General features: G+C 51.5%; 1 protein-coding gene across 7 annotated transcripts in view; it reads left to right on the top strand.

Annotated features, from left to right (window-relative positions):
* The window catches only part of ATP2B4 (ATPase plasma membrane Ca2+ transporting 4), a 52,874-nt gene extending 40,724 nt beyond the window's left edge, over positions 1-12,150 (top strand). For 5 of the 7 annotated variants that reach the window (XM_054803628.1, XM_054803629.1, XM_054803633.1 and 2 more), the window contains exon 21: positions 7,029-12,150. In XM_054803628.1, coding sequence (XP_054659603.1) covers positions 7,029-7,334 — 306 coding nt within the window. In that variant the 3' untranslated portion in view covers positions 7,335-12,150. Of the gene's footprint in view, positions 1-1,410; positions 1,604-7,028 lie in introns of all 7 variants that reach the window. The other 2 variants (XM_054803634.1, XM_054803635.1) reach the window with 2 other exon arrangements.
* The last annotated feature ends 997 nt before the right edge of the window (positions 12,151-13,147 follow it).

Below are 13,147 nucleotides of genomic sequence, written 5' to 3'. Positions count from 1 at the left end.
TTGTGCCATGTTAACTTTGCTTCTTGTCTGTGAGACGTTGCCTTGATGGTTTCAAGGTGATGTTCAGCCTTGGCCCCCTGCCCGCTGTGAGTGGTGAGGGGCACCAGGCTCGTCTGGTCCCTGGTGCTGTGCGGGGCTGAGCTGCCGGCTCGGGCTGGCTCATTCATGTGACAGATGTGCTGGGAGCACCGGGCTGTTTCAGAAATGGTCCGGGTGTGTCAGAGGTCTGGTAGGTACGAACGGCTGCAGCACTGGCGGCCAGGCGTGCCGCTGGGGCCGAGCCCAGAGCCTCCGAGATATCCCTGCCTGCAGCCATGGTTCAGACCTGGGCCGAAACGAGCTCTTGCTCTTGCAACGTGAAAAATGCTCCTGGATGTTGGCACGTCCTGGAACCTCTGTGGTGACTCCTTTCCTGGCTGCAGTGCCCTGCACGTCGAGCAGAGCAGCCAGCAGGTCCAACCCGGGCGTCTTGAGGGCTCCCGACTCAGTGTGGTTTAAGTGAGAGCACAGAGCTCTTCCCCGTGCACTGGGGAAAAGAGGGTCCCTCCATGGAGGGAGACCAACCTGCCGCGTGTAAAATACCTCTAGCGCTGCACTGGGTCTGGAGCACGCGCCCCTTCCCTTCCCCAGGAGCCGTGCAGCCGGGGCGGTGCAGGGCTGTGCGTGGTCTGGCCAGCACGGGGCCGGGGACAGTCCAGCTGCAGAGTGTCTGGGAAGCCACAGTGGCCCCTGGCTGCTGCTCGGTTCCTCCGGCCTCGGTGCACATCCACAGAGCAGCTGGGGCCCACCACCATGGGTGGTGCTTCCTTCTGCATCTCTGCCAGCCCCTACCAGCTCCGCTTCTGAGCCCTCTGCCGAGCCATGAGCCTGGGGGAGAAGCTGAAACGTCTTCCAGCACGGCCGGCTGCCGTGGGAGCTGTGGGTGCCTGGTGTGTCCCGGGATTCAGCCCCTCAAGTCTACGTCCCGTGGGGCTGAGGAGCCAGAAACCCTTTCCCAGTGCAGTTTTCTGGACCACCGCCTGCCAGCTCGCACCTCTGCCCACCCTCTCTCTTCCTCTGCTCCTCCTGCAGATTGTCAGGATAACCCCGGGTGTTTCCTCTGTCGCTCCCTCCCACCACGGTCTCTTTCTTGGTGGTGGGATAAACCCTGCCCCTCTCACGCCTCCGATACGGGGCAGAGGCTGGAAGCTGACCTCTCCTCTGCTCCCAGAAACGCCAGCCGAACCCGGCGCGGGTTTACTGGAGCACGGGGTGGGGGGGGGCTCTCTCCTCCCTCCTCCCCACCTCTCCGTCCTCCTTCTTCCTTCCTGTCCGTGTGTGTCTGCCCAACCTCCCTGCTCCCCTCCATCCCCGACCCCTCTCCCTGTCTCTGGCCGGGGCGACGCTATCTCACTCTCTGGTTCTTTGCAGATGGACGTAGTTTACACATTCCAGACCGGCGCCTCCTCTTTGCAGGGAGCCCTCAGGAGACAGCCTTCCATCGTGAGCCAGCACCACGATGTAAAAAATGTTTCTAGCCCAACCCATGTAGCTCTTTCCTCCGTCAATTCCACTCCCACCACTTCTGCTGTTGCTGCTGCTGCTGCATCTCCTCCTGCGGGCAGTGAGTGATAGTCTATTACAATGCATGACTTCTAATAACCACAGAGAGCACCTGCACCAACCTAACCCAGCCTGTTCTCTCTCCCTCTAAACCTTGACTCGCACACTGACTTCCAAAATGAAGGATGGGGCGGGAGAGTGTTTTAAAAAAAAAAAAAAAAAAAATAGTTTTTATGCTGTTGCAGCTTTAACAAGTTTACAATACTTTCTGGTCCTTCCCCCCCATTCCTTGTTGCTTCCTCCATTTTTACCTCTTCTCCTCCTTTGCAGGACTGACGTATGAGTCCACCCTCCTGAGGGGTGCAAAAACGGGTGGTTCTTGTTAAAAGAACCACGTGTTCATGAGCAACTAAAAGCATTGCTGTGAAAAGGGTACGCTGCGCCCAAAAGCTGCCGTTTCTTTCCGATGCGGCTCTGCCCATCCCCGGGATGCCCCAGGAGGGCAGGGATGGGCAGAGGCGTTGCTTTACCAAAGCTATAAATCTGTTTGGAGGCAAAGTGGCCGCTCGGACCTTCCCACAGCAGTTAGTTTGCTACCGGGGTCGGCTGAGCCGCGGTAACGGGCTGTCTGTATGCTCTCTGCCCCTTGCACGTGTGTGAGAAGGGGCGTTTGCTCCTGCCTCGGTTGGGAGGCTGGATGGCGCGTGAGAGCAGCCGCTTATCGCGGCTCAGCTGGCCGGCGGTGACACATCGGAGCTGCTCGGAGCCGCTCACCTGCAGCTCAGCCCGCTGTTTCAGAGCTGGCTTGTAAGGCAAGCAGCCTTCCCTGTCCCGCCTGCGAACTTGCATGCCATGCGAGACAGAGCTGAGCGAGCCCACGCACGTAAGCGTGCCCTGTGCTGCCCTGGAGCTCTGCGGGGACAGCACAGGGCTCCGCTGGTCCCCTGTCGTACCGGAGCATCGCTGCCCCGTTGCAGCGGCTGATCGGTGCCCAGCTTGTTCTGCACACGCTGGTTCTCAGTGTCTGCAGAGAAATGCGACTCTCTGCATGCAAACGGAGATGGAAAACGTGGCCCTGCTGAAAATCAGTGGTAAAGCTGGATCCTGGATCTAGCTGGGGGTTTCCAGTCCAGAGAAAAGCCCTCTCTGGTGCAGTGCCCCTCTCCGTGTTCATCGTGAGCTGCGTATCCGGGCTTGTGAGCACATAAGCGTGAATTCTCTCTGCAGGGCTATGCCAGGCTATGAGTAGGTAGTGTATCTTTCCCAGATAATTGGCTTTTTTTATTGCACAGTCATTTTCCGTGTTCTCTTCTTATTAAAGAAATACCCTTGGTGACTTTTTGAATAGCTTTCAGTCTCCACTGTTTGTGCACTGTGGGAGAGAAGAGAGAATTTCTGATAATTTTGTTTTCTCTCTTATTTAGCTGACACTGATGCTTGAATTTTATTTTGTTTAACCCCAGTGTTTCCGAAGCAGCGCAGCTGCCTTCTGTTCCCGACTGCATCTATGCACCACCAAGACTTTCTAATCAGAAGAAAACCTGCTTAGAGGGGTCTCAGGGTAGTGGGCTTGGGTGGCCAAGACCAAAATGCAGGGTTTTTGCAGTCTGTGGGTTAATGTTCTCCCTGATTTGCAGCAAGGGAACAGATAACTTGGCTAGCTTGTGCCCTTCCAGGCAGCAAACAACTTTACCAGAAGCTAACCCAGGTCGCTAAGTCTTCCCTCTGTTTTCTGCCTAGACTTCTCTCTTTCCCTCTGCCGCTTCCCTTCCCTCTCTCTCAAAGCTCCATTTCCCTCCATACAGATTAATGGTGTCCCTCGCTCTTCCACTGCACTTCTGCGGGATGAGTTCTCCAGGGCTGGACCTCAGCAGCCCTGCCTGCTGTGCCCTTCTTGGGGTGCTGGAGGAGAGGGAGATCTCGGGGATGACCCTCAGGACGTGGTTTGCAGAGCTGGCCTGGTCTGCCTCGGGGGTTTTGCCCGGATTTGGGGGAGAGCAAGCCAGGGGTCGGTGGTGGAGCTGATGCTGGCTTCGTGCAGATGTAATTTCCACCTCCACGTGAGCAGTGGGGTTTGCCCAGCACACAGTGCTGCAGTGATGGTGTGAAATGAGAATAAATTCCAAGCTTGGAGGTTATGCAGGCTGTGAAGGTTTTGGGTGGAGAGGAGGCGTGAGCCTGACCGCGGGCAGGAGGGAGGTGGCCTTTCAGCTTGGTCGGGGAGGACTTCATTTTTGTTTGCTCTGCCTGGTTCGTTCAAAACACGTTTCCTTGTTGTTAAGTTCCTTTTACAAGGCGACAGCTGAATTAATTTCTCAGCGGTTCCTGACGAAGATGGTTAAATCAAAGTAAGATAATCTGAGGAGAGCAGCAACAGAAGTTTATTGGTGGAGCTGAAGGCAGCGATGTGGTAGATAGGGTCTGAACTCACCAATGCTTGAGGTGGTGGAGCAGGGGGGGCTTCTGTGAAGCTACTCCTACCTCTGAGCTTGTACTAGACCCACCAGCTAGTTACTTTGGCAGTCACCTGGGCTCTTGTTAGCTTGTTCAGGTTGGTTACACTTGGTGTAGTTGGTTTTGCACGCTGCGTTTTAGGGGTCAGTGCTTTTGTTGCTGCTTGCTGTCGCTGTTCTCAGGATGTTGATGATGTGACAGATTATCAGTCTTGGTAGAAGGTGGCCTGCTTGGTGGTCTCCCTTGTCCTGTGCATTCACACTAAACACTGAATTTATCCAGGATCTTACTGTGGTTGTTAGTGCAGCAAACACAGCTCTGAATTTCTGTTCCCAGCTACATAAACTTCCCATTTTTGCAGGCCAGCTGGTGCTCCAGCATCATGGGGGGTACCCGGCCCACACTCATCTCCTCACGAGTGTCTGTCATCCAGCTCATGTGTGTGTGCCGGTCCGCGTGTGCGTGCAAGAGCTGGCTTGTTCATTTCTAGCCGGGATGTGCTGAGCCCGTGCCGGGGATGCCACGTTGCTGCCCCATGTGGTGCAGCACCATCTTTCTGAGCCAGATGGAGAGCGGACTCAGAAGGGCATCCCTTGTGAGAGGGGAACCCTGGAACATCTTGCAGGTAAAATCTCCAGGGTTCCAGGCACAAGACTCTTCTTTGAGTAACTTCTCTGCTCTGGTTTTGTGAGTGCTGTTTGTGCTGAGACCAAAGATCCCTAGGAGGCTCTCGCTGGCTGTGCTGGTGGGTGACTTCCCTCCTGGCCTGCCCGTGAGCCAGACCGAGGTGGACAGTTTAACCCGGCTCCTCTCAGCAGGAAGAGGGGGGGTCATCTCTGTTCACCCACCAGATCTGCAGCCCATTCGCAAAGAAGTGGCAGAACACACACGTACCTTTATTTGCCTCCTCAGCTTGCAAGGGGGTGTCTGAACCGCTCTCCCTCCAGCAGCTCCGCACGCTCTCCACTGCCTCGGCCGGCGGCTGAGTGACAGGGAGGGTCTCAGGGATGCCGCGGAGAAGCACCCCTTTTCTGGGATCTATGGATCCCCTCCCTTTAGTGCCCCAGCTTCAGTCCACAGGGACACCACGAGGGCAGGCAGGGGACGTGGGTGGGCACTGGGTTCCTCGGGTGCTGGGAGCAGGTGAAGGTAGCTCGAGTAGCAATGCTGCTTCCACGGGGCAGGAGACAGAGCAGGACGCCTGGCACAGCTACGGGGAGGTGTTACCGACTTCCCTGCTGCGCCCAGCGTTGCTGAACAAAGTCTCACGGTGGTCTGGAGGTATTTCCTTTGGAGAGGAGGAATTGTGCAGATCTCCTTGTCCCAGATGAGCTCTGCTAAACAGAGCAAAGACTTCTATTGCTTCCATAAAACACGCGAGAGCTTGTGCAAGGTGCTTGGTCTCTGCTGACAACTTTTGTCAGTAGGTTCCTCCTCTCTAAAGGGAGGAGACAGCCCAGTTCCCGGGTGACTGGGAGGGTGCCACAAGCCAGGAGGGTGCTGGTGTGACCTGCTGCAGCAGGATGGGGGACTTCTGGAGAGGCAACTTGCTGGCTCTGGCCTGAAAGTGCCCGTGGGGAGAACATCAGCGTAAGACACAGCGGAGCAACCTGAGGGATGCTTTGGAGGGCACCATATGGTGGGTAGCTCTTGGCTTTGCAGTAAAAGGCAAAGCCGTGTGCGTGATTTCACCTGGTCTTCTAAGACTGGCGAGACCTCCAGCTGCTCGGTTTGTTGGCTCTGCTTGAAAAGCTCACATATTGCATCGCTCTCCTTCAGTTTGACATCTTTCGAGTGGCTATAGCCCCGAGTCATCCACGAGAGCCGGAGCGCTCTGCCGCGCCCAAGGTGCGCATGTTGGTTGTTTCACGCACGCCAGCGTCCGCGCTGGGTGGAGAGGTCTGCTGCAGCCCCACGGCGCTGCCGCCTCCTGCCCCTTCGTTCGCTGGATCTGACGCTTGTCACCCACCTGACCGAACGTCTGTGACTTGGCTGAGAGGGAGGGTGAGAGCTGGAAGGGCTTGAGGCTGGATTTCCAGAGGAACTGGAGGAAGCAGTGAATTCACTGCTAGCCACCCTCTAGGCTTGTTTCCAGACCTCTCCCTTCCCATGCAACGGAGGTAGCAGAGCCATGCCCCAGCTGTCCAAACCGGGCTCTGGATCTCCTGCTTGTAACACGTCGAGCCTGGCTTTTGGCGGTGCTGACAGCCTGTGGGTTTCACAGGAGCGGTGCGTGCCCAGGCTTTCTAGCAAAGTTTGAGATTTGTTTTTTTTGTGCAGAGCATCCAAAAGAATAGCTGCCTTTGGAAACCGCTGGGTCGTCTTCAGCATGTCGGTGTAGGGAAGGATCCAGAGCTCCAGCCTGGGATCCAGGTGGCGGCTGTGTGGGGAAGCTCACACAGATCTGGCTTCCTTCTTGCATGTTTAGCTGGGTCCGGTTTGACTGGTCATGGCATCCACTTGGACCTACTGCTTCACGTGGGCTTGAAAAGTTTGTGCCACCTTTTTAAAGCCCATTCCTTGCTATAGGTCTAAAAATAGAACAAACCCACACATCGCTCCCACAGTAGAGTTTTTTGCCTTGAAGTGAACCCACCGTTTGTCTAACCCACCTCTTTTTCGAGTTGTAGTTCCACTTTTTGTCCTCGTTTGTATACACAGATACGCGTGCGCACACATAATGACAACTAATGCATTTTGGCTTCCATTCATTCGAAGTGATCTGGTTTTTTTGAGTTTTTTTGTGTCTTTTCTTGCAGCTTCTGAAGTCGCCCCATAGTCGGTTGATTCCCCATCACACACCTAGTGCCTGAGTCTGATCCATGTTGGCCCTCCTAGTTCACCATAGATCTCTCATTTTGACTTAGCTGTCTGTTCAGTGGTGGTGACTGTTGTTGTTGTTGTTGTTGTCGTCGTGCTTTTTGTTTTATTGTGTTTTTATTTATTTTTACTTTCTCCTGGGAGCTCGGGCCTCTCGTAGCCGCTACTAACCTCTCTTTTGTTTATCCCCCACGCTCCTCGCCTCCCGCCAGATCAAAGTGGTGAATGCGTTCCGTAGCTCCTTGTACGAAGGCCTCGAGAAACCCGAATCCAGAAGCTCCATCCATAACTTCATGACTCACCCAGAGTTCATCCTGGAGGAAGACGAGCCTCGAACACCATTCCTTGACAGCGCTGAAGACGACCCCGAGACTGACGGACTCAAAAAGCGAGGTGGGGGTAGCCTGGGTGGATCTACATCCCTCAACAGAAATAACAATGCAGTGGACAGCGATCAAGCCGAGGTCACCGTCCCGGAGCCCGAAAGCCCCTTACACAGCTTGGAGACATCGGTTTGACCTTAGAACTTGGAACCCCCCCTCCTCCTCCACCTTCGCCCCTCGCCCTGTGTGATATTGGCACCAGTAACTGATCACACACTGCGGTCACTTCGTGTCAAACTGCTCATACGTATATAATTTTGGTGTTTTTTTTTTGGGTTGTTTGTGGGTTGTGTTTTTTTTTTTTGTTTGGGGTTTTTTTTTTTTTTTTTACCATTATTTAGCAGTGGGAACCAGAGTACCACGATGCTTGGTGTTGGGAGAGAGGCTAAGCCAAAATTTTGCATCTCCATCCCTAATTTTCAGTGGTACTCGCCCAAGTGAAGCAGCCAGGTTATTTCCTCTCCAAGAGTTGGGCTCCATGCGTCTGTTGGGGGTTTTCACTTTGAAAAATGCATGTTCAAAGAAAAGTTCAAATTGTTGTAGTCTTACATGCACGCTCTCAGCCTGAGGGCTGGGGTGCACTTGTGACTTTTTTTTTTTTTTTTCCACTTGTGGTTTTTAGGGTTTTCTTCTAACGTTGGGGTTTGTTCTTAGCTTGTGGGATTTGCCCCCAGTAACTTCACAGTGGAAAGTGGGGGAGTTAGCACTCTAGTGCAAAAATTTAAAAATAAACAAAAAAAAAAAAACCCCAGCCAGGGGGAAGGTGTTTACTCACAGCTTGATAGATACAGGGATGTACACCAGTCTTCCACCTTGAAAAATGGTACCTAGCCTTTACAGTTCCTCCTCTGTGTGTGCACGCACACTTTTCTCTCTGTTTCCAAAGCAGTAATTAGTAGACAAGGAACAAGTGACTTGGCTGTAACCTTGCTGGATGTAAAAGATTCTGATTTTTCTACAAAGCGAGGTGGAGGTGAACTGGCAGTGGAAGGGTGGTGAAGAAAAGCCCCATGGTTGTGAGAAACAGGGCTCTTTCCTGGGGAGTCTTAAGAGATGCATCTCTTCTGCTCTTGAACAGCTGTGAAACTTTTGGTGAGAGCCTTGCAAAGGTTTAACGGCTCTTGCCATCAGGAGCAGAGGAACTTCTGCCCATTCTGGCTTGTCTGTACTGTTGGGTTAAATAATCCTTCAGCCTTGGTGTACAAACTCCGGTTAACTGCTGAGGAACCCCGGAGGATGCTCCAGCCGTGCCCACCAGCTCTGTGCATCGCTGCCAAAGCGTTAGCAGGCTGAACGGAGAACAAGCATCGGGTTATTGACAGTGGGTCAACACCTAAATCATGGAAGGGGTGACTCAGGTTGTCTCTTTAGCTGGTGGAAGGGAGGGAGGCTCTGTGGCCAATGGGAGGACCCTTGATTTCCATAGCACTTCTGGAGCTGATTTGCCAGCGGAGGCGATTCCCGCAGAGGTGGCAGGTTGGTTGGCTGCAGGACTTCTAGAGAAGGTGCTGCACGGAGGCTTTGCCTCACTTGCTGATTTTTTTGAAGGTCATCTCTTCACCTCGAGTCCTGCCTTGCCTCAGTCTCTTGTAACCATTTGGTGAGAGTCCTGGGTTTTTGGAGCAGAAGCCCCAGGTGTCCTGGGCAAGTTGGCTCTGAACTGACCCTCTTGTGAAGCCATGGGACAGAGCTGGAGGCAGGAGTTTGCTTTGCTTGGGCTTAGTTCCTTCCCCATGGGCTCTTGCTGGTGCACCCCTGGTTACTGGCCCCGGGCAGGGCTGGGGGAAGCTCTGCTGCCTTCTCTCCTTCATCCCGTTTGGCTTGGTTGGAAGCAGAGAGAACCCGGTTGTAACTGGCTGTACAACGTCATCGTCTTTTTGCCCAGCCTCCATCCCTGGAAGCAGAGAGGTTTTAGCGAGAGGGTGGGCTGGCTGGTTTCTTCTTTTCTTTCCTTTAAGAACGCACAGCAGAATCTCCCGTGCCTTCTCCGAGCACTGCCTGCAGCACCGCCTGCCACGCGAGGGCCCAGTACTTTGCCAAGAAATAAGTGTTCCTTAAACGACAACGCAAACCAAGTGTCTTTGTTTTGTTTCCAGCCCAGCACCGACTCGTCCCTTCCTTGGGGTGGGAGGAAGGAAGGAAGGAAGGACGAGCTCGCCCCATTCCTGCCCCAGGTAGCCGAGGAAGGGTCCTTCTCCCGGGTCTCCTGCCTCGGTGCTGGGGATGAAGGCTGGGCTCCATATACTGCCAACAGCAAGAAGAAATTGCCACCACTGCCCATCTCAATTGCAAATTCAGTGTCAAAGCCCCCCGCGCAGATAAACCCATCGCTGCCCTCCCCGTCCCTTCTTCGCACGAGCTGAAAAAATACCTCGGGCAGGACCGGGGGGTTGGGGGGTGTTGTCTTGGGTTATATGCACATGGTGACAGGAAGGACAAAAAGGGGTGGTTGTGGGGTTTGGTTCTGTACTAAAGGTGACATTGCTTAAAAGATCACTTTTTCTATTTTAAATACTTGCAAAAAAAAAAAAAAGATGAAACTATGGTGTTCTTACAAGCTTACATAAATATTTATTAAATACTTGGGGGGGGATACACCGATTTTTTTTTTCTTTTGATATTTTTTTATTACCTCAGACCTGTTTAAAAAAAAAAAAAGACTTAAACCAACGAAAACCAACAAAAAGCCAACTTTGGAGGCTCTCAAAGTCACTCCCAGAAATCTGTGACTGGCAGGTTGCCACAAGGGTCTGGTGTTCTTTAGTTGATATATTTTTGTTGTTCTAGTTTCCATATTAGGAGGGGGAGAAATAATTATATATAAATATTATGCAAAAAAAATATAGTTTTCTTTAGATCAGAAACTGATATTTTTACGTCAGCCATATGTATTTTGTTTAAAGAAAAAAAAAAAATAAATCTTGAGTCCCGCGTCTGCAACGGCGCGTGACTGTGTGACGGCAGTTCAAAGTGACAGGTAATTAATTCAGTGTATCAGCGATCGGATGCCAGTCAGCTTCCTTTTCTCTGAGCAGCCATCTTTATACTTAGATGTTAGTTGGATGACACAAATGGGGTTTTTTTTATATAAATTATGTTGGTATGGCTGGTTGCTTAAAGTATAAACGTTTATTGTGCATACATCTTTTCTGTAAAGTATTTTTTTTTCTATTTAGTTTCAGTGATATACTTGCAGCAGATGACTATTGGGTTAAGTTATTGAGGACATTACAAAAGAGTTGGGGAGATTGGTGCTCTATGCTGAAAGGCATGATCGGCGGCACGAACTTCTGGGGACTCTCTGCAACATGCCTTGAAAGAGGGGGAGATATATATTTTATTTTATTTTTTTGCTTTGTTTGAACTGCCACGAGTGTGCACGGGGGAGAGTGCCATGCCAGACAGGAACCGAAGTCATACCCTGTGATAAGTGTTAACTTGCCTTGGAATGCTTTGTTATTAAAACACTCTGAACATAATTTTGCATCCAGTTCTTAATAACAGTAGGGTCTCTGGTGGTGGTGGTGGTTTTCTGTGACATAAATTGGCGGAACAGTACCAAAGACATTATACCATGTCCTGTGTGCATTGCTGAACAGGCATTTTTAGGCATTTGCATTATGTGATAAGGTTCCCTTTGATTTGCACAGGGGTTATACTTAATTTTAAAAGTTTTGTGCAATAAGCTTTGAGGAAAATTTTGAAACAATTTCAAGAAGGAAAAAAACTAAACCAAATTTTAGCATGGGCAGCCTTTGGCTTTCCCCAGCCGAGGAGCAGATGTCCTGTAGTAGTCAGCCCCTTTAGAAATGCTTCTTGGGGTGACGTGACGTTGGGGTGAATGGAAAAGCCCCATCCCAGATCCAGGGAGGGCATCTCCAAGCTGCCATTGCCAACTCCTGTTGCCCTCCGTGACTGCAGGGACCAAGCACCTCCGAGAAGAGTCCCTGCAGGCTTTTGTACCTCTCAGGGGAAGGACGCGTGTACCTGCCTGCCATCGCTCCTCACCGCTGGGTCCAGCTCCTACAAGTTCATCAATCCGTGGAGCACACAACCTGTAAAACGTCCCTCCTGCAAACCTAGCTCTCCCTGTCAGGGCATGGTGATGTTGGGGTGCTGCTCTCCTGCTCCTGCCCCAAACAGCGAGGCTGTGGGGCAACACCAGCGTGTTTCTGGGCACCTGGCTTGGTCCTCTCCAGCATCTCTGCCAAGGCTGTCCCCTGCCACTGAGACTGGCTGATCTCTGGCTGTCCTGCCTCTGATATTCTCCTGCTCAACAAAAAATACAATTTTCATTCAGCAAAGCCCATGGCTAAAACTGCCTTTAGTTTATTTCCTCCCCTTAAATAAATATATATATATACAGTATTAAACCAACATTTGTGTGTGTATATATATTTATCCAATGCTCTCACAACAAAACTTTCTTTTGAAGAGGGCACGCAGATCTGAGTTTTTCTTTTCCAGTAACTAAGTATAATAAGCACTGGTATTTTTGTATAAAAACAGAAAAAATACGAAACAAAAGACTGAATATTATGTGGTATGCATGACATTAAAAAAAAAAAATGGTGGTTTCAAAGCAATATGTACCCTGGTGTGTTTGCCATATCCTAGAGTCCAGCTTAAAGTGCACCTGATCTGTATTGCATTTTGATATTAATCTCTATGTACAATGTTTTGCATGTAATTTATATGGTTCTTGGGAGAAAAAAAAATTTGAATTAATTGTTAGTTGGCTTCTTCTGAGAAAACAGACTCCAAGCAGAGCTAATACTCAAAGTGGAAGCAGAAGAGCAGTTGGGGAGGTGGGGAAGGGGGTACATAGCAAAAAAATAAAGTGTGCTGGGGGTGGAGGAGAAGGGTAATGGTTTTGAATCAATAAAGCTTTGGCTGTTGAGCAGAAAAAATGCGCAAGTGCATCCAGAGAATAAAATGTGCCCACGTGTAACTATGACGTCCTCAGTGTGTCCACCAGCTTGTGAAATCAATCCCGCATCCTCTCCTCGTGCTGGATGAACGGCTGGGCTTCCTGTCAGAGCAAGCTGGAGCGTGAAAGTGGGGCCTGCGGGGTGGAAAGAGGGATGGGGATTAAAAGTGACCCCGCCACTACAAAAGCACCTCTTGGCATGGGTTTCTCTGTGTAAGCCTCGCTATTGAGGGGCAGGGGCTGGCTGCTTGCACCCAGCGCTTTGTCTCAAGCGTGGCTGCTTCTGTCTCCAAGCAAAATCCAGAATTGGCTGTCAAATGCCAGCAGAACCAGTGCTCCTGGGCTGTGTCAAGCTGCCCTGGAGCAAAGATCCTCCCTTGTCCCCTTCCCTGATGCCGTGTGTCTGCGGTGCCTCCGAGGTGACGCATGGTGGAGGTTGTGACCTCCATCTCCTGGGGACTGCCTTTGAGCTGTGTCCTGCCTCTGCGCTGAGACCGGTTTGCCTCCACAGAGGCACTTTGCCTAGACAAGACAGACAACGGGAGAGAAAAGCAACTGGCCTCTGCAATAACTCTCATTCCCAAGCAGGATGATTGCACTGGAGCTGTTTAACTCTGGCTTCGGTGGAGAGGTGGTTGCTTCTCTGGGTGTTCAATAACTCAGGGGGCCAAGCCATGATGACGAGATTGACCTGGGCGAGGCCGTCAGTGAGAAAGTTCAATCTAAAACTTCTCAGCCCAGCGTCTGACCTTTGGAGCTGACGCCAAGTGATACGAACGGGGTGTAAAAGCTTTATGGTGGAGCGTCGCCCTCTTTGCTGCGTTCTCAGGGAGGTGTCTGCGCTGACAGCGTCTTCCAGCTCTTAATTAAACAGAACAGCCGCAATTGCTTTTTTTTTTTTTTAAACAATGTAGGCTGGATGGAAAGAAAGAAACAAATCACAGGAATTTTAGCCATTTAATGGGGAAAAGGGCTGCGTTTAGGTTTAGGTCTATGGTCTGCCATGAAGTCCTGTTGG

The sequence above is a fragment of the Grus americana genome, chromosome 25, assembly GCF_028858705.1.
Source record: "Grus americana isolate bGruAme1 chromosome 25, bGruAme1.mat, whole genome shotgun sequence".
In the NCBI taxonomy this organism is placed as follows: Eukaryota; Metazoa; Chordata; class Aves; order Gruiformes; family Gruidae; genus Grus; species Grus americana.
Note: the sequence above shows the minus strand (reverse complement) of the source record. Positions and strands in the feature narration are given on the sequence as shown.